This window comes from Thermobia domestica, chromosome 8 (assembly GCF_964235325.1).
Source record: "Thermobia domestica chromosome 8, izTheDome1.hap1.1, whole genome shotgun sequence".
Classification (NCBI taxonomy): Eukaryota; Metazoa; Arthropoda; class Insecta; order Zygentoma; family Lepismatidae; genus Thermobia; species Thermobia domestica.
In genome coordinates this window covers 1,060,290-1,082,895 of record NC_137461.1, presented here as the reverse complement: position 1 = coordinate 1,082,895, position 22,606 = coordinate 1,060,290, and the positions used below count along the sequence as shown (strand labels likewise).

At 33.9% G+C, this 22,606-nt stretch overlaps 1 protein-coding gene across 2 annotated transcripts in view; it reads right to left on the bottom strand.

Moving 5' to 3' along the window:
- The window catches only part of LOC145691522 (uncharacterized), a 77,292-nt gene that overhangs the window by 16,952 nt on the left and 37,734 nt on the right, over positions 1 to 22,606 (bottom strand). For both annotated transcript variants that reach the window (XM_081766931.1, XM_081766932.1), the window contains exons 5-6: positions 13,193 to 13,331; positions 1,486 to 1,553 (exon numbers count right to left, since the gene is read on the bottom strand). In XM_081766931.1, coding sequence (XP_081623057.1) covers positions 1,486 to 1,553; positions 13,193 to 13,331 — 207 coding nt within the window. The remainder of the gene's footprint in view (positions 1 to 1,485; positions 1,554 to 13,192; positions 13,332 to 22,606) is intronic.

Here is a 22,606-nt window from a genome sequence, read left to right as displayed (position 1 = left end):
AGAAGCTCCACGGCGCCGTCATCATTAGTTAGCATCCCATGAACTTGTTTCAAAACAGCCGAAAGCAGCACTGCACAAGAAGAAGGTCTTCCAGTGTGTTTGGTGGACTTCTCGCGGCATCGTGAATCGGGAACTGCTACCAGGTGGTCAGAGCGTCAATGTAACTGTGTACTGTCAGCAGTTGAGCTGTGTTCAAGAAAACCTCAAAACTCTGGAGCCAGCACTTCTGAATTGCAAAGGGGTCCTCCTGTTACTGGTCAACGCTAAGCCTCACGTGGCTAGGATGACTCGGGACACCATTCTACGGCTTGGATTAGAAACACTATTGCATCCGCCATACTCTCTGGACATTGCACCGTCCAATTATCGCCTGTTCCATAACTTGAACAATTACCTAAGAGGACGCCAGTTCAGTTTCCTAGTAGAAGTGCAAAATACACTTAATGCTTTCTTCGCTTCACGGCCCACCAAGTTGTATCGCGATGGAATCCATGGCGTTCCAGAACGTTGGTAGAAGGTCGTCGATTCTGATGGGGACTATTTTTGATCTTCCAGATACTTCTTAGGTGACATATCGATGTTCGAAGGTGGTGGGTGAAATAGCGGTAGAACTTTCTTGGTTACTTTTATAGTATGTAGGAAGATAATATCAAGTAGGTTACCAAGTGAGGATGTAAATAGCTATTACAGAGGTTTCTTTTTGTTATGAATCATTGCCAAAAGTGTAATACTGATTCTAAGAGGCTGGATGTAAATGTATATACTTTAATTGGTCATGGAATTTCATATACTTTTTTGTACATTTATTCCTTGTTCAAATGTCCATCCTTTATATGGGAAAATAGGAACATTTGAGCCTCGTTCTTTTCTTTGGACATGCATTTCAATTAAAGTTTAAAGATAAAAAATCATAAAATACTCTTATTTTACGGATATTTTTCTCCTCTTTTGTTGGGAGTGAAGTGTTTTAAGTTTGTGACATGCTTGTAAGTAAGAAAAAGAAGAGCGTTGCTATGAAAATGTTGTGTATTGAGATAGAATTAAGATGTATGTTTGAGTAAATTGGCAATGAGTTTATGGGTAAATAGTGTACTAAAAGTTGATGGTATTTGGATAATTGAAACAGTAAAATATTGAGGGTGAAATGTGTTAAGATATTGAGGTTAAATAAAAGATTATATGAAAAATGTCAGAGTTAATTTAATGGAGAAACAGCAATGAGTATTATTGTATCTGTTGATGGTGTTTTGCTACTGAATAAGATAGATAGAAGAGTTGTCAGGATAAATAAGAAAAAGCAATAACTAGATCTATTTGAAAGGCTTAACATCTTTAAAAGTTAATGACGTAAACGTTTCCCAGCAGGCTTTATACATTTTCTTTGCTACTAAACTTTGTAACGATTGTAAATAAACATTCAAACTTTTAGCCGCAGAAATGTTTCGTGTCCCTTGTGGAAGTGTTCGTTTCAAAAGAAATACTTACGTATGGGTTGGTTCCCCCTTCCACACATTGCAGAAACGAATGGGCTTCTTCGCAAGTATCTGACGCACCTAAAATGATAATGCTCATTAGAATTGTTAGTTAATTATGATTATCTATTAATAAAGTTAAACTTTTGTCTCGTTAGTAGAGATGAGTAACCTGGAAAGCGGAAGCTGTATATAACAACGTTTAAATTGGTCATTGCGTGAAGTAACGAAAACAAGGGTTAGAATTCCGGTTGAAGGAGGACGTAGCTGGTTAAGTTATCCTACACCGACCACGCTAAGAAAAGTCATTTATGAACGGAAATACTGGAAATCTATAAGTACTGCAAACTTAATAATGGCTTTAAGCAGCTAACCGTTGAAAAATCCAAATACATTCCTTTTCAAAGTATAAAGCACCTCTTGCTTCGATACATATATTCCAGACACTTCTTCATCCCAACTAACAATCGTTACCTAACATTTTTGGCACGCTACTTGCATGAATTGAGGAATTTCTACAGCGTTTCAGTTCTCATCCAACTGCTTCTCTCTACGTAACAATTTTCTGCTTCTTCACTAGAGCAGCCCAAAAGCATAAAAATCATAATAGCAATTTAGACATATGGTTGGTACCTTGAACATGGTTGTGGTTGTCTAAGGGTCCAGAAGAAACTAATTTTAAAAGCATAATAAAGCATAATTGTAGAAAATAAAGCATAAAGCATAATCAACATGCACGGCAGTGCATGGCAGCCAAGTTCCGCGAAGCAAATGAAAACTGGCCTGCACTGCCGTAAGCATATTATAAACGAACAAGAGTTTTGGGTAAAATTGCCGATTTCGAGGCTTTGTAAAACCGATTCTATTAAGGGTAGAAACATGAAATTTAGAATGTAAAGAGATATTCCATAGATGTACTTCTATGCCAAATCTCACATTCCTACCTTCAACCATATTCGAGTACTGGGTCCCCAAAATATGCTGTTTTCAGGCTCACTGACTCACTGACTCACTCATCAAATTGATTAGGTACTTCCCAATGAGATAGAAACTTGAAACTTTGCATAAAGGTACCCTATAACGACGTGAATATGGAAAAAGTCCGAAATCTGAGGAATGTGCTATAGGAAATTTTTTATAGACAAAAAACTGTCGTTAGCCAGAAAAAAAATCGTTTCACTCACTCACTCATCAAATTGATTAGGTACTTCCCAATGAGATAGAAACTTGAAACTTTGCATAAAGGTACCCTATAACGACGTGAGTATGGAAAAAGTCCAAAATCTGAGGAATGTGCTATGGGAAAATTTTTATAGGCAAAAAACTGTCGTTAGCCAGGAAAAAAATCGTTTCACTCACTCACTCATCAAATTGATTAGGTACTTCCCAATGAGATAGAAACTTGAAACTTTGCATAAAGGTACCCTATAACGACGTGAGTATGGAAAAAGTCCGAAATCTGAGGAATGTGCTATGGGAAATTTTTTATAGGCAAAAAACTGTCGTTAGCCAGGAAAAAAATCGTTTCACTCACTCACTCATCAAATTGATTAGGTACTTCCCAATGAGATAGAAACTTGAAACTTTGCATAAAGGTACCCTATAACGACGTGAGTATAGAAAAAGTCCGAAATCTGAGGAATGTGCTATGAGAAATCTTTTATGGGTATAAAACTATCCTTAGCCATGAAAAAAACATCGTTTCACTCACTCACTCATCAAATTGATTAGGTACTTTTCAATGAGACAGAGACGTGAAACTGCACAATTGTACATTATAATAACCTGAGTATGGAAAAAGTCCGAAATTTAAGGAATTTATAATGGGAAAGTTTTTATAGGCAAAAAACTTTCGTTAGCCAAGCAAGAAATCGTTTCACTCACTCACTGATCAAGTTAATTAGGTACTTCCCAATGGGATAGAGACGTAAAACTCTGCATAAAGGTACCCTATAACGACCTGAGTATGGAAAAAGTCCAAAATGTAAGGAATGTGCTATGGGAATTATTTATGGGCGAAAAACTGTCCTTAGTCAAACACAAATCGGTTCATTCTCTCCCTCATCAAATTGATTAGATACTTCCCAATGAGATAGAAACGTGAAACTTTGCATAGAGTTACCCTATAATGACTTGAGCATAGAAAAATTCCGAAATGTGTGGCATGTGTTATAAGAAATTTTTTATTGGCGAAAAACTGTTCTTAGCCAAGTAGAATTCGTTTTATTCTCTCAATCATCAAATTGATTAGGTAATTCTCAATGAGGTATAGACGTGAAACTTTGCATAGAAGCACCCCATAATGACTAGAGTACAGAAAAAGTCCGAAAAGTGATTAATGTGCTATGGGATTTTTTAATGGGCGAGAAACTGTCCTTAGCCAAACATAAATATGTTCGTCTTCTCACTCATCAAACTGATTAGGTACTTTCCAATGAGATAGAGACGTGAAACTCTGCATAAAGGTACTGTACCTTATAATGGATTAAGTGTGAAAAAATTCCGAAATTTGAGGAATGTGCTATTGGAAATTTTTCATGGTCGGAAAACTGTCCTTAGCAAAGCACGGTTCATTCAGTCACTTATCACATTGATTTGTTAGTTTCCAATGATAATGACGTGAAGCTGTGCATAAAGATACCTTATAATGACTTGAGTGTGAAAAAAGTCTTAATGTGAGGAGTGTGCAATGGGAATTTTTTTATGGGCGAAAAACTATTTTTAACCAAGCAGATATCGGTTCATTCATTCACTCGTCACATTGATTAAGTACTTGTTTATGAAATATTAACGTAAAAGTCTGTATATTGGTACCTTATAATGACTTGAGTATGGAAAAGGTTTGAAATTTAAGTAATGTACTAAAGGAAATTTTTATGGGTGAAAACTGTCCGTAGCCAAGCAGAAATCGGTTCATTCAATGATTGACTCATTCATAACATTAATTAGGTACTTCCCAATGAGATAGAAGGATGAATCTCTGCATAAAGGTACCTTATAATGATTTGAGTATGGAAAATGTCCGAAATTTAAGGAATTGCTATGGAAAAATTTTATGGTTGAAAACTGTCCTTAGTCAAGCAGAAATCGGTTCACTCACTCGCTCATCACATTGATTTTGTATTTCCAATGAGATAAGTCGTGAAACTCTGCATAAAGGTATCTTATAATGACCTGAGTATGGAAAAAGTCCGAAATGTGACGAATGTGCTTTGGGAAATTTTTTATAGACGAAAAATTGTCCGTAGCCATTAGGTACTTCCCAATGAGATGAAGATGTGAATGTCTACACGAAGATAGCTTATAATGGCTTGAATATGAAAAATATCCGAAATTTAAGGAATGTGCTATGGGATTTTCTACGGGCGAAAAATTGCCCTTACTCAAACAGAGATCGGTTCATTTACTCACTTATCATTGATTAGGTGCTTCCAAATGAGATAGAGAATTGAAACTCTGCATAATGATAACTATCTTATGTAATGACCTGTGTAAATAAAGGTTCCAAATTTAAGGAATGTGCTATGGGAATTTTTATGGGCGAAAAATTGTCCATAGCCATTAGGTACTTCTTAATAAGATAAAGATGCGAAACTCTCCATAAAGGTACACTATAACGGCTTGAAAATGAAATTTGAGGAATTTGCTACGGAAATTTTTTCATTAGCAAAAAAAAAAAAAAAAAAATCTCCTTACAATCAGAAATCGGGAACGATTGCGTTATTGAACACATCATGTGCATAGTGATAATGTTGTCAATCGTCTGAGTGGTCGAGTTGGTGCCCTCCTCGCTGATGTATTGGCTATACTTCACATACGTTATCCATATGTTACATACGCACTGCCCTCTTTCCCGCTTAGATCTTACACAATGTCGTTGCAGGATGTCTGACATCTAACTGTCTTCTACCATCTAACATCTAATATTACGTACGTCAGCTATAAGTTACATACGGCCATCTGTATGTGAGATCCTGACCGCCTACATACAGTCTTTTCGTTCGTGTGGAAAGTACGTTTATTCGGAACATTAAAACGGAAAGTACGTTCAAATATACTTTTTTTCAATTATACGTTTAGTGTACGTTAAGTCCAACAACTACAGGATTTAGACATGTAACAAACGTTTTTACGTACGCCACATACAGTTTTTCTCAGTGTGCGAGTAAAATAAGTGAAAGCTAGTAATAAGTAGTTAAGCAAGTTAATGAGGCACGTTCTGTGAATCAGTTAACTTTTAAAAACGTGGGCTAAGACACCTACATACTGCCATAAATTTCGTGGTTGGAAACCCAGACAAGGAAAGCCAATATTTTGTCTTTTTTCGGTGAATATTTTTCCTTTATTGTAGACATTGGTATTAAATAGATATTGAAATTAATTTGATAAGTAAGATAATGTAGAGGTGAGAATATTTAAAATTAATGGAGTTTTCGAAAAAATGAAAAATCCAATTGTTCGAACTTATGTGAGACTAGCAACAAAATGTAACCGATTTCGTAAATATATTGGTATCAGAGATATATTATAGTTACCACAGTCGTTATGTAAAAATGTTCTTGATACTTCGTGTCTCTATCTGTGAACAGTGTGAGAATCTCTTACGTATTAGCCTTTTCATCAACAGTGAATTTCGTGCCTTTTGCTCTTCATATTTCCTGAATTTGCCCTTCGGGGGTTCGCCCCCACACCCTCGCCTTTGCTCGTCCTACTTCCTCACACCTCTTAAGCTTACAATTCCCGTATTTCAAGTTTCTTTTCCTATTTCAAGTATCTAAAAGATCAGATTTTGTATTCCAAGAAAACGCCTATTTAAATAACATGGTGATTTCTTCATCTTCCTTTAGACTCCTTAAAAATTAAAAATATTCAATTTTAGCAATTTCCTGTTGGTTAGTCCCGGGAGGATACAATCGTGCCAAATTTCATCATTCTAAGCCTGCCGGAAGTGCTTAAACATTTTGGGGTTTAGAAGACGTCCAATATAAATAACATGGAAAAGATTTTTCTGTTCCCCATAAAACCACTCTAAATTTGGATATTTTCATTTTTACTGACTTACTTAGGTAATACTAACAAAAACATTGAAGCATACCGAATTTCACGTTTGTATTCCAATTTCAAGTACCTAAAATATGAGATTATTTGTCCAAAAAAAGGCCTATTTAAATAGCATAGGGAATTTCTTCATCTCCCCTTTAGACTCCCTAAAAATTAAAAATATTCACTTTTGGCAATTTTTCTGTCGGTTAGTTCCGAAAAGCTACAATCACGTCAAATTTAATTATTGTAGCCCTACAGGAAGTGCCGTATAATTTTGGGGTGTAAAAGGTGTCCCATATAAATACGTACCATGGGAAAGATTTTTCAGTTCTCCAGTAAACCACTCTAAAGTTGGAATTGTTTATTTTTACTGATTTACTTAGATAATACTAATGAAAACGTACAAGCATACCGAATTTCAATTTTTTAAATTCCAATTCCAAGTTCCTAAAACATGAGATTATATGTCAAAACAAAAAAAAAAAAAAAAAAAAAAAAAAAAAACATTTAAATAACATGGGAAAATTCTTCATCCCCCTTCATCATTTCAACTTTCCACGTCAACCGGAACCACCTCTTTAATTTATGCCAGTTCATGTAGCTTTATATACAGTTAGGATATGTTGGTGGCAAATATTATTAAGTTTACAAGCTATTTGAAAGGTGTATATCATTGGAAGGAAAACCCGAGGCAGTATGAAACTGCGCAACATGCGCGTCATGTAATGAACTCCGTAATTTCGCAATGTGAAAAGGTAGAGAACAACTAAGTATATTGAAACACCAGCTATGTCTAGTGATGTAGCAGCGAGGATTCAGCATCAAGGGTTTTGGGCCCTGTTGATACTCTTCGTATTTAGGCAGTGAAAACTGAGTTGTTAGCAATCATGATTTTGTAGTTCGAGTAAAAGAATTGGAATCTCGTTTGGACATAACGCTCTGACAGATATTTGATAGAATAAATCCTCCCCGCTGTTCTACTGGCTAGCATGTGCGCCTTTCTTGTACAGGTCTTGGGTTCGATTCCCGGTGGGAGAGCCCTTGGGAACTAATGTTGTATGTGACACATTATGACTCCTTTAAAAATGTACAATTTTAAATTTAAATCCAGCAATATGCCACAATTGAGAATTTCAATATACGATATTGACATGATGAACTACAAAAAGAAGTGAAATATGAACAAAAACACCAGAAGTGCAAAAAGTGCAGCCAAGTTCGTCAGCTTCAAAAAGTGTTGAGATGAGGATGGATGAGCCAAATTCCTTGGCCACTGCATCTGAAAGGGACACTGGAACTTGGCGCGAGGTGTCAAGGAAAATGATGTTAAGGAATCTTAGGGATAGTGGTGGTGGGCGTGGTGGGTTTGGGACCACCATCAACCTTAGGAATATCAACTTTGCTAATGAGCTAAGGCACATATACAGAATACTGCAGTAAGATTGGTGATTCGAAACCCAGACAAGGAAAACTTATATTCCTCCACGAAGTGTCAAAGTAAATGATGTTAACGAGCCTTAGGGGTGGTGTTTGTGAGCGTGGTGGATTTGGGTGTCACCACTAGCCTTAGGACTGAAATGTCTCGGCCGTGAAACTAGGAACATACATCTTAATGTATTCGAATATGTTAGACACCTCGCGCCAAGTTCCAGTGTCCCTTTCAGATGCAGTGGCCAAGGAACTTGGCTCATCCATCCTCATCTCAACACTTTTTGAAGCTGACGAACTTGGCTGCACTTTTTGCACCTCTGGTGTTTTTGTTCATATTTAAAATATATAGCACAATTCTTGGAAAATTCTGTTTAACTGCATGTTTAACATACATACTATATTAATATTTTTTAAAACCAATATTTACAAAGCAAAATCATTGAGAACATAACAATGCAACAATGAAAAGCTAATTTTTATTTCTGTTAACTTTTTGGTGTAATCCTTTGACATGGAGAAGCAAAAAAGGAAATGAATAAAACTTTCCGCCAACAACGAATAGTACACGAGAACTCCACACTATATTGTTATGTGTACCTCTTGAACTTGAGCACTTGCTGTATTTGTGATATCTTTTACTTTCCCTTTCTGTATATATGCACCTCTAAGGCGCACACAAGTGATAAAAAAACTCACTCGAGTAAAGCATATCTCTTTACAATGAATTAAGTAGAAATTTTATTAAATATGAAAGAAACTGGTTGCGTAAAATATTAATAAATAGATCAAGATATTTAGAATATTTAATGTATATTAAATATTTTACATTATACACGATTAATATAAAACAACGACTGAAATTAACAATAAAGCATAATAAAGCATAATTTGGAAAAAAATAAAGCATAATTACACCAAAAATAAAGCATAATGTGGGTTGCTCTATTCTTCACCATCCATCAACTGCAATCTCTTTATGTTTTTCCCTCCATTGCACTTAAGCACATCCTGCAGGATACAGTTTCTTCTGACATGATGTCAAAATCAAGTTCTCTTCCTCAGTTCAATTATATCTAATATTGTTTTAAAGAATTTGAATTACCAACTAAAATTCTTTTGTAAAATATATCCTGTCTGTCTATGTATGTGAGACTTATGTATTTTTATGTCTTATGACTTATGTATTTTTTTATTTTTATATATATACACTGTCTATGTATGTATTTTTTTCAGTTGAAATACCGTATATCGTATTTGATATTTTATTAAGTAAATTGACAAGAGCAAGGCAAGTGGATACTAGCCGTTTGTACTCTAAAACAACGAAAGTGTAAGATGAAAATTGATTCCTTGTTCATGAACATCTTTAAATTCTGCCTGGAAAATTGTGTGATCAGATTATTTAATAACTAATTGCAAAACAAATAAATAGAAAATATAATATTAATCATAGTAACGAATAATGAGGCGTGTTTTGCAAAAGTTATATTGAAACTGGAGATAAATGAACAACTTATATTTTAATACCACACGTGCCATTAAATGTATATTATTACTCTTAGAAAATGAAACACAATAAATACTACAAGCATATGCTACGACATTTAAAGAAATACTCAATTGCAATATTAATTGCTTTGAATTGCAATTAAAACGCAAATCCTGTAGCTTTCTTAACTCCACAAATAACCAATACGCACTCAAGCAACGGCAAATATTATATGACACCATTTGTTTCTATGAACCAGTAATACATACAAAACTTTGCATTTCCAAATGAAACTATATACATTAAGTAGTAACTTCAAGAAAGTGCGGGGGCAACTGCCCCCTCTTGCCCCCCCTAATCGCCGCCCATGTTGATGGAGATGGTATTGAAAACAAGAAGTGTAAACTACTTCTAATTTTAACGTTGCTCACTATAAAGCAAAAACGGTAATAGATTGCGGGTAGGGTTTCCTGTAGTCAATTAAGTGCCCTGAGAATATATATCTCATCTCCATCCTTAATTCTATACTAAAATTGGAAATATAAAAATCGAGTACAGATTGCGGTTTCAATATTGATCTACGTAAAGCATAAATGATCAAAGATAACGTGAAATGTTTTAATCGATTTAGTGTTATACAAATAGTGTTCTCTTCACAATTTACTCAAACCGGAAGTAGCAAACACCTACTACTATCGGTTGCTAACATCAATTCCTATAGACTCAAAACAAAATTAGGTAGGAAAAAGTCAGCTTCTGCAATCAATTAAGCGTCCCAAAAACATATTGCATCTCCACTCTAATGTCACTACTAAAACCGAAATTGTAGAAATCTAGTGCTGCTTCCGGATTCATTATTAATTGAGAGATGATCATTCCAAAGATATCATACTTCTTCATGTGCTGTATACATGGCACTGTTACCATCTCCCCAGAATTGATATCACTCCCTCATTGGTTTTACATTTAACCAGACTAATTGTTTCCATCCTTTATGACACTGCGTTAATCTCTAATTTCCGATACACTTGCCCTCTAATAACGCCAATTAATTATAATAGTATTCTTTCTCTCCCTGTTTTACCTTCTACCACACCCATAACAACAATTTATATTCAAATAATATTTTAACTTATTTAGTTACCTGGTTTAAAGGGGAATGTTCGTGTTTTGACTGCTACGAGAAATTTGCCAACCCACGCTTTGCTATTGCTTGCAGAAGTTTAATTTTTGGACGATAGATATGTATAGAAGTTCAACATTTTTGTGTTAATTTTTGTCCCTCTGTCTTGCCTTTTACCATATTTACATAGGATCAAATTTTTATCACAGCTCTTAAAGTGTATGTACCTGTTCCTTGGAAACTACCGAAGGGATTCGTTTAATTTTTATACCACGCACCCTACAGTGGCTGGTAATGCTACTGAACTAGGATTATTTTTCTAGGTTACATGCAAAGCCAATAATTAGCTTTTAAAATTCGAGAAATTTTAATGATGTGATTTTTATTATCTTCACCAAAGAGTAATTGAGGCAAATAAAGGAACTACGTTATAATTCTAGTTCAGTAAATAGAGGTACATATAAGTAAGATTTGTGCAAAATTTGGTTACTTTATCGTTCATAGTTTGTGAGAAAATGGTACATATATGTCCAAAAATGCAATTTTGAGAAGTTTAAGATTTAGAATAGGTTTTCAGGAATAAGACGCATCACAACATTCAGAAAGGATCATAACCATATTCTTCGTCTTCGGCTGTGTTTTCTTCACCCTTCCTACAACTTTGTTTCTTCATTCCTGATTCCTTGATAAGCTTCAGGACCCCCAACTTAGATTTTGTTATACGTTTTCAGTCCATGTCTCGCAGTGGTTTCGAGCTGTATTCATCGCTTGAAATTCCCATCTTTCCCAGAATATCGTTTCTTGATTCACGTACGCTAATAAAACACAAAACAACATCATACACTGCAATTTGTGCGATTTTAGAACTCACAAATGTATTTTTTTTTTTTGACATCGTTGTCATATCAGTGCATTGCAACTTTCATTGGGGTTCTGTGTTTTCCTATGCAAACATTTTTCCGAAAAGGGGATCCGCAAGATAAGTTTGATAGCATCCATCACTCCAGGAGGCAATGAGTGCTTTTACGTTCGTAATGTTCTCCAGTTGCTTGAGATCTGTTATACCTACTCCAAGAAAACTCTCCTTTGGTACAAAGCATATGCGTTGGTTTCTCGTTAGTTGAATATTTATGAAAGGAAGTTGCCCACACTGCTTTCTCCATCTTATGAAGGTTGCCAAGATTTTCCCTGATTGCTTTCTTATAATATTCATGTCCTCCATCAATTTCTTTGACATTCAGTCTACATTTACCTCCTATTGGCTAAGTTAACTAACACAGAATAATAAGAAAAACAAAAAATTGTGAACGCAGAAATAATTGTAAGCAAAATAAAGTGTGTATTCTTTTGGGAATGACAAAGCAAAAATATATTTACTACAGCAATACAGAGGAATGGGATGATCAAACAAATTGAAAACTGAAAATAGATATATTTAAGCCTGAAAATACAACAGAAGGAGACAATAATGCGCAGTTCTTGAAGGGAACCTGATGTTGCACGAACATAAACTTCTAGCAATGAAACTTCAAAGATTCTGAAATTGATTCAAATTCTGAAAATGTAGATTCCGAAAATGAAACGTCAGAAATCCAAAATTTTGACCCCAAACACGGACATCTCCCCTTAACTATATACAATATTTGTACTTACTTTAACAACCTTACGTAACATTTTCTTGTACTTTGAGACCACACTGCTAATTTTGTATACTTTTTTCCACACACAATTCGTACGCTTTGAATCATCTACATCGCTCTTTCGTAATGTTTGTTTCAGTCAAATCACAACACTATACGAAATATTTCATTATTCTCTTTATTTAATAATCAAGAAAATACGCTTTTGTTCTCCATAAAGGCTCTTTTTTTCTTTTCACTTCACATTTCGAAACTTCATTAATATGCTACTTTGGATCCTATAACTACCCTCGTATTCTACTTTGTACACTTCTAGTTCTATATTTGAAACACGCCACTTTCTTCTTGCCACCTTTGCCTTTCTCTTCCTAACATTCTTTTTTTTCTCATATTCCACACGCTTCTTCAAATTTTCTAACATCCAATTAATTTTTCTTTTAGATTCCTTTGCAAGAGCCATATCATATGCAAAGTGAATGTAGTTTATTCTCCCATTTTCTTCCACATCATCCCATATACTCATTGGCTTTCATTAACATGTGTATCCTTAACACTCATAGACGTTATATGGGAGTTCAAAACACAAAGGAATCAAGTCCAGTTATAGAAGTTACAGAAAAGGAGATAAAATTTGTACGGTACGCATAATACATGGAAAGATAACACTATATTTCATGTTGTATGAGCTATTTAGAATATCTGAATACGAATATTTTAAGCTGTGAAAGGAGTTTCAGAAATATATTTTAAAGACGAAATATGTCCAAAAATAAACAGGAGTGGACTTGGTTTCCTTCAGATATGAGCGTGCCATATTAAAAGAATTAATTTCATTTCTTAAAAAGTAAAACAAAGAAATATGCGCATATAACATTGGCACATTTTTGTAAACCTATCTACACCAAAATATGTTATCACTTTTGTGTACATAGAGACGAGAAGTCGAAAGCATGTTCTGTTTACGAAGCTTAAAAAGTGAAAAAAAGACACTCACTGATTTTATATTGACATGTGGTGACAGCTCTATCAAGAATTTGGAAACCATCCCCTCCAATGATAGACTGGATGATCTCCTGGTTTCTCCTTAGGTGATCGAACAAATCCCCCGTGCGAAGTCCGCCTGATGGCCCGATCTGAAACATAGGAAATAAATTGCCTTTACAATTGAGGCATACAAGCATACGTATTTACTACATCCAGCTTCATCACGTGGAAATGACTAGAGAGCAGATCCTGGTGGTTCGTACCCTATGTTAAGTTGATGTACACTCATGTCCAAAATTATTGTCGAATATCTATAACTGTCTTCTTGTAAGAATATAATTTGATAATGATTTTGCAGGGTACTTTTAATACTAATACTATGTGTATAATCGGGAAATGTATATCTGTGGTAAATTTCATAGGAAAAGAATTATAAATACGAAAATTAGAATGAGTAAAACAAAATGTTGCTAAATTGACAAGAAAGTTTTATTTTCGTTATATTGTTCTTATTTATTACTCTTTTGACATGAAATTTGCATATACATGTCTTTCCCTATTATACACATACTAACATTATAAGAAATACCGGGAGAGTTCGTTATCAAATTATATTCCTAGAACAACATATTTATAGACGTGCGACAATAATTTTTTACATGAGTATACGTCTTCTACATGCTCAATGGTGAAATGGGATAGTAACCTCAAAGCAACCTAACCTTGAAAAACAATTATTTGAATGTACCTCCTACTGTAACCATCGTAAGAAAACAATCTATACATTAATTCTATTTTTAATGAAATAATAAAATAATCTTTCAAAAAACAATGTCAATGACATTGAATGTAAGGGACGCGAAATACATTACGAGAGGAAGAAGACATTGCACGATTAAAATGAAGATTGTATTATATATATTGTCAAAAGTCTGAGTGCACTATTATTGTTTCAGAATTTTCCGAACAAAAGACATTGTGTCCATACTAAAGTATATTTATTAAATTCGTTTTTGAAAATGAAGTGTGTTGTTCATATAAGGACACGAAAATTCATGGTCTTATTGATCTAGAGACAAATTTACTGACGAAAACTGCTTGGCAAAAAACAGGTAGGAGTGAGTAATGAACAGACGACTATCATCACGCTTTGTTTGGTGATGCATCGTTTCAACGACATCTAGTAGTGTGTGTATGAACCTTTGCCAGTAATTATCTCTTTATGTCAACGAACAGTTGTGTATGCTCTATTCAATCGTGCCATAATATGGACAAAATTGGATTGCAAATCTGATATTCGATCTTAGTGTTTTCATTCGCGTGAACCAGTTGAAAAGTATGAAGAACATGCAAATACTATAAAATGCGGAAGAGACTGTTAACTAAAAGTTGAAGCACATGTCGAAGTGCTTATTTTGATAGAAGAGACTCTCTTTCTGTGAAAAATCGCTTAATGATCGGGCAAAATAGTGCGCCGGACTCCTGAAAGATTGTTACTAAGTAACATAAATATTACACGGAAGCTACTGATCGTTAACAATAATAACTTGTTTTAAGGACAAATTTACTTTAAGAACAATGAAACGAAACAGACCTTATTCACTTCGGAAGAACCAATAGAACTATGGAGAGCCATTTCCGATCGGTATCAAATTGGACGGTGGCCCAGAATCTTCACATCTATGGTCTTGGGGACATAATTGCAGCAAAGAAAAAATACATTCCTTGGAGCAGGAAATATTACAAAAAGATAATCCTGGGCCAAAAAGAATAAAATAAAATAAATACTGAAACGATGAACAATGGAAGAAAGCACTATGTACCGACGAATCTAAATTCCAACTTTTTGCCTTCCAATGCTAGAAGTTTGTCTGTCATCGTTCCGAAGGGCCTTTTTATCCCAATTATTAATACCCATAGTAAGGTATGGAGAACGTAGCGTAACTGTTTGAGTATGCTTTAAAAACTACTAAGTTGATAATTTAGTTCGATTTAACGAAATAATGGACAAAAACGTATTTCACAAAGTTTCCTGTCCTTACAATGTTCTTTAAGGCTTTTATTTCTCCGATCACCGAATATTGTTTTCCTATATAGAACATGGCAGTATCTACTAATCTATCTCTCATTGACTCTGTATTAAACTTCTTTCTTGCCATAATTAGATTTATAATTTTAGAGTTACGTAATTATTCAAAAGAAGAACTAATAACTTTAATGAACTTATGTTTCTCTGACAACGGACGCGTCGAGCTGAGTTACTTTACAAGTATAAAATCATCAATGGCAAAATTGATTCTGAATTCTTACTATAGGATATTAATTTCCGTGTTCCTCAGCGGTGAACTCGCTCTCTCAACTTGGTAAGTTATGAGACAATTAGGTTATTAACTGTAAGCGCTCTTTGTTTTACAGATCAGCGCATAATTACAATACATTGTCAATAATATGCAACATTTTTAATTCTGAGAGAAACTTTAGAACCCAGTTGAGGAGAACTTTATGAACCGTTTTTCTGTATTTTACCTCTTTTGTTGTTATTGCTTCTTTCTTCTTGTTTCTGTCTTTATGTTGTAGGTTTCCGCTAGTTGACTTATGGGTCATCCACATATTACGTAACGCGGCAAGGGGGGAGGGTTCTGCGTTGCGTTACGAAGTGTGACAAGTGGGAAGAAGGGTTTACTTTTTCGTTTGTAGGCGAATTATAGCCTATATAAATTGAATCATGCAGAAAGAATTGGAAGAAGCTACTAGACACCAGCATGACTGGTGACGGACACCCCGTGTATTGCAATACAATAAGACTCCATTTTAAGACTATCGGAGCATTGCATTTACAGGACACGCTTTTCTGGAGTTAGTTGTTAAAGATCGTAACCATCACTTGAAAATGCCCTCGCGTTCGCACTCGTAACGCTGTTTCTGAAAATATTATTTAAAACTTCAGATTTAAATCATTATACCACTATATTCTTGTACGGGGTTTCGGATGTGAAACAGAAAAAAAACTCTTTTTTCGTGAAATAATATTTTCCGCGACGGAACGATCCATGATTTGGAGCAAAATAAGATATTAAGCACCTAATTCGTCGAATATTCATTTCGTACTGTTTTTTTTTTAATTTTTGGATTTGAATATTTCTGTTAAAATCGAGTTTATTTGAATTCTGCACTGATTTACAACAAGAAGAATTTAAAAAGGGGTAAACTAAAGTTTAAAGTCCAAAAAAGATGCTCGAAAGCTTGTTTTCAAAGATGTCCTTGCTCCTTTACGTGTGCAGTCACTTCAAATCTATGGTCGACGAGGAAGAGACTTTCCTTGCATCATCGACACTGACGAACTTTAAATAGGCTACACGAAGCAACCTGGGTCCCGGAAAATGAGGAATATGTCAGTTACATAAATCCTGTTTTACCTGAATTTTTCGGCAGTATTTTCTCTTTGCCAATCATCGGCAACCTAAAAGGATGGGTGCGATCTCCTTAAGTAAACGACAGTATTCAATTTCGAAGAATTAGGACTGGTTAATTAAACAACTTTATGGGGTTAAAATATTATTACGATGGTATTATCTGTCAGGAAAGTAAATATACACCTATTTTTCGAGTCTGGCATTCCTGCGCTCCATCCGTGGAGAGTATGAGAATTAAATCAATCAAATGTTTACTGAGGGGCAAAAAGAAAAGTTTAATCTGAATAAGACATTCCAGAGGAGCACAAGCTGTGAATACGAATAGTGCATAGTGTAAATAAAGGACGACACCGAAAGAGAAAGCCAAAAACAGCTGTTAAACTTAGAAGAAAGAGTAAAAATTGTCGAAGTGGGAACATAAAACACAAATACAACAAATACGCCGACAACTAAACGTTCACCACGCCATGATCTTGGTGTAGTGGTTAAGGTGCTGGCTTACAAATGAAAAGGACGCGAGTTCGAATTCCCGTCAAGAACGTTTCTAAAAAATTTTGTTAATAATACATACAGCTCATGAGAGATGGTAAAAGAGGTCGTATTTAGTCTTTCGTAGCATTATTATTGGTAATGTTTAGTACTGATAATACTTTTTGACTTTGCGTATTGCTTTTATTCTCTTCTTAATTTTGAAAGAGAAGAATATCGGAACAAATGCCACCAAAATTCCTCATATTTTGAATGTAAACGCCATTTGCAATTAGTAAAGAATAATAATTGAACGTTCCGATGTAGCTGCAAAAAATAAAAAGAAAAACATGGAAGTGGAGTGTTCGAATCCATACTCATGGTTATTAAAAATACAATTCCTACATGCTTTACACCTCCCGACCACGTTTCTACGTTAGCAATTAAGAGGTTTGTGTTTAGGTTAGGCTGGTCAATACGTTTTGCAAAGGGGCCCGGTTTAGCTCTGACGCACCACAGGTGCGAGCAGGAGCAAAGCACCTTTTCTCTCTCCCTCTGTGTGTCTATTTATCTATCTATCTGTATATATATATATATATATATAACGCTAATTGTGAATGCCATAACCACCCTAATTTTCAGCGAATTGAGACGAAACTTGGCACAAACATTAATTGTTGAAATATCTTGATGAGTTCGTTAACCGGAATAATCAGATCAAAATGTTCAAAATGGTGGCCCTTCAAACTCTTAAAAACTTCCAAGGGAACCAAAGTTCGCCCATAAATAGGTATTCAGAAAGTTTGAATAACTTTTCCTCTTTTACTGAGATATTTGTGTGCAGGGACTTATTGAAATATTGGACCCGATTAATCGCCTAAAGAAGGTTCACGCCCTTTCGCTACGGTCAGGCTTTTTTTTTTTGCAGGAGGGAGTTATTTTCGTATCGGAACAAGATGATTGTTAGTGATGATATGAAATTACACATTGAAAGTGAAGTAACTTGTGAAACGTGTTATTTGAAAGAATAATATAATAAATGTGCTTTCCCCTAACACAAAGAGCTGTAAATCATGTATTTTGAGTTCGGGAGCGTGAATGGCGAGGAGTGTTATTTGATTTGCTTTTTAGTAACACGTTGCATTGCAAATAAAGGTAGGCAACATTAGTGGTAAGTAAAATATTAATATTAATAATAATAATAATAATAATAATAATAATAATAATAATAATAATAATAATAATAGGTGTTGTTTGTGGCAAGGCAATATCTTCCTCAATTCTTCTTCAAACGTAATAATTGTAACGCCATACCTCCCTTACAAACAAAATATTAGCAATTTATATCGAGAGAACGGGAAATGATAGAGTGATGGGAGCAACGTTGGACAGTATGCACTCATAGTAATCAGGAAAATAAGCGATTTCAATGCAAAATGAACGAAGAGTCATTGTCATGGGTAGTCATGGAGCCACGGCAGAGCAATCTTTAGGCAAAATGTCGATAACTTATATCGAGAGAACAGGAGGTGATAGTGAGATGGGACCAACGTTGGACACTGTGGACCCATAAGGCGCATCGAAAAAAATTAGTGGGGGGGCGCCAGCCAGCCTTACTTATATATTGTCGAAATACACACACGAGTTAGCTAGTAATATTTGATATTATTATTATTATTATTATTATTATTATTATTAGTAGTAGTAGTAGTAGTAGTAGTAGTAGTAGTAGTAGTAGTAGTAGTAGTATTCATAAAACCAATCTGGGGCCACTTCCTTAAACCAGGCTTTTTTATATATGAAATCCTCCAGCATAGAATCTAATTATACACATCGAAAATTACAAATCCACTACTAACCATAGTACTTTAACAAAGTAAATTGAGTAATTGCACTGCATATAGGTATTTATGACATTTAAAAATCAAACAAAAATGAACTAAGTATTTTGAATATTTTATATTTAATAAATACATGAAAAAGTGTGTAATTTGTGGAGAATTAAAACAATACCAAGAGTTCTCTAGAAATGGTAATACAAGACGAGATGAGTGTAAAGCATGCAGGAATAAAATGAGCAAACAAAATGATGAAACAGAAAAATGGGTGCGTTTGCTTATCATGTTGTAAATCCTGAACAATTATCTGAAAAAGAATTTAGAGACTTACAAAACGAATTGAATGATATTAAATTAATGTTTTTAGAATTTTACATCGACTACAAGAATGGGAAAGTTCAACTTGATGAAAGAGCAAAATATCATCTTAATAAAATACACGAGCTGTGGAATAATGCATTACCCTATAAGAATTTAGACTACTATTTTAGTTTTAAGAACCATCATATCTTTATAAATCATATCAATAATAAGAAGTGGAATGATTATATAAGTGCATTTTTGAAATGGAGGGTAAGGATGATGCCTTATTCAAATTGGGAGTAAAGCTAAATAAACATTTGTTTTATGACATTTAAAATCTTAAAATCTTACATCTAAAACTTGTAACTTATAGTGCTGTCTTTGATTGAAAAAATAGTTTTTGTTTGGTGTAAATCGGATCACAAATAACTGAATTATAAAAGTTTAAAGTTTACTATGTTGCATACAGACGCTGCATTCACTTTCATTCAATTGCACACACGCACACATTCACAATATGAGCCGTCGAGCACACATATACATATATAGCAAAGAAGAAAGAGGAAGTAAAACGTGACTTGCATAATACCAGTTAACATGTTTTCTCCTTCTTCTGAGTATGTAATAATAACAACACCAAAACTGTCCGTCCTGGCTGTCTGTCCTAGCTGTCACGGCTTGTTGTCTGTCCCGCTTTTTTCGATTCAAGATCATCACTTTGAAGAAAATTCTTGATACAAAATCTGTCCGCAAATCTCTAGCTTTTATAATTCTGAAACATACCGCATGCAACACCATCTATTGAGTAGGTGAGTAACTTATTGAACATAACCACCTAGCTGGTAAATATAGCTAAAACATCAATGTTCAAAAAAGAAAGTCAGTGTCTCCAACTCAATATATTTTTTCGGAACGTTCCAGGATTTTAATTTTTCAAGATATCGCTTTAAAACATATAGGGATGAATTCACCCCATTACTAATAAATATGATAATTGTTAAAAGTGAGTTGGCCACACTTGCAGTCCCACCCCAAATAACGTTATTATTTAATTCCTCGGTCCCTAATTAACCGATTTTCAAAATTCAAACGACAAATGAATACTAATAACATAGCAAATTTTTAAAAATGCATAGATGGTTGCATAACCCAAAGGATACTTTTCACTTTTTCAATATCTCCACAAAATTTCAACAAATCGAAAAAATAAAAATTCTACCATAAGTCAAATAATATTCTAAGACTTTTTTAAAGAATAACATTTTCCCGAAAACTCAAAAATAAACCCGTAAAAAATTCCCGAAATTTTGAACTTGCTATAAAAACGTCAAATATTAACCGATTTTCAAAATTCAAACGACAATCAATAGACAAATAAATTTCCTATCTATTGAAAGTCTTATAAATTGCATAACTCTAAGGATATAATTACAAAAAACTCAAATAAATCCGTTATTTATACATGTATCTTTAAAATTCAAATGACATTGTGTTCTAGGTCTTAGTTTTTATAGTCTGATACTATAAAAAACACTTATACACTTAAAATTACAAGTTCGGATATTGATAATGAAATCATAAAAACACTTATACACTTAAAATTACAAGTTTTATTTTTTGGATTCATTTCTAAAGTAAAACTGATGTATTTTATAACCATTATCTAAATCTTTCAAACCTTCATACTTAACAAACAGCTTATACTTTTTCAAATCTTTCAATACTTGCTCAGTTTCATCATTATATCTTTGTGGTAATAACGTCTTATATTTCTCATCTAAATGTACTAAAACTCTTTGACCATAACGCTGTGTTTGAATCAATTTCCATAATGTTATCTCGTACGCTTTACCTTTTTCTAAGTCATCTATGCGAAGGAATCTCAATGCTTTAACGTCATTTTTTTATTCAAATAATTAGCCATAGTTTATTTATTATAAGGAAAATGCTCGTTTTATGAGAAATTCTTAAAACCAATCCTCATTTACATACAGAACTCAACAGTTGGATAATTATCTTTTAAACCAGTGTATTTGATTTTTATTCCATCTTTAACGATCTCGTCAATCATTTTATCTGTTAAGTGTTTTGTAAATCTAGGTGGAAGAAATACCTTAAACTCCTCACACTCAATTAATATGCTCTTTCCAAACTTAGTTTTAATCTTCTCCATTTTCACAATCTTATATTCTGTATTTAATTCTAATTTTCTTAATCCAATAACTTGTTTTTGTTCAAGACTTCCAAGTTTATTTAAAAGCTCAATATGACTTGACATCGTATTTATTATATAGAAAATCAACGAACACTCTTCAATTTTTATCTTCACCAAAAAATATTTAATCATTTTTTATCAATTTTGTTTATGGAAAAACTTTAATAAAACATACATTTAACTATCTAAAACTCTTCTACTACTTTCTCATTCTTAGGGTCATATGTAAAGTTCTTTTGTCCAATTAATATCGCATAACATATAGTATTAGCAGCCACAGCTTCTGCAAAATCTACTACAATCTTTATGTTTGTTCTCTCATTTACCGATACATTCTTCCTCTTACTAAAATTAATCACATACATTGGTCTGTTATCTATAAACTCTTTAGGATCATAGTACATTTCGATATTGCCACATGTTATTCTCTTAAATGCAGTATAATCTTCGTACATCTTAAAATAATCCTTGTTAGCAATATCTAAGTTTCTTGATTCTTTTGGAAATACCTCATTCCTTCCATTCTTAAGATAGATATTCTTTACCTTACAATGATCAAACTTACTTGCATCTGCTGTTTGTTTACCACTTCTATCAGTTTGGAACATTACAACTACGAAATCAGGCATATCAAATTGTCTAGAATTAAATTGAGTAGTAACATCAAACTCCAAGAAAGAACCTACAACAGTCTTTTGAACACATTGATAAGTATGGAATGAAAACATGATTTTAGGTTCTTTAAGAATATTCAACTATAACTTGTTTTCATAATTAGATTCGTATTCAACAATAGGCATTCTTATCTCCATACTTTTTATTGTTATTTTTCCATCATGAGGAGCTGCTGCACCTGCCCCTGTTCCAGTCCATTTATACAAGACATCGTTATTGTTGTTAGATTTTGTAAATGTTATTCTCAATCCACCTTTCGACATAACCTCTTTATAATCACTTAAAAAGCCTGGAATTAATCTTAATGGATATAAAACACTAAAGTCCTTTCTTAGACCAAGTTTATCATCTGTTTCAAATCCTGCTTGTTTTAGATATTCAACTTCTGGTTTGGAAATCTTTAATGTTCCGATAGCTGTAGATGTTATTCCTGGTAGCTCAATCTTGTCTATAACAACACCATGCTTTCTAACCTCAATTTGAGAAAAGAAGAATGGTAAGAAGTTATCTAC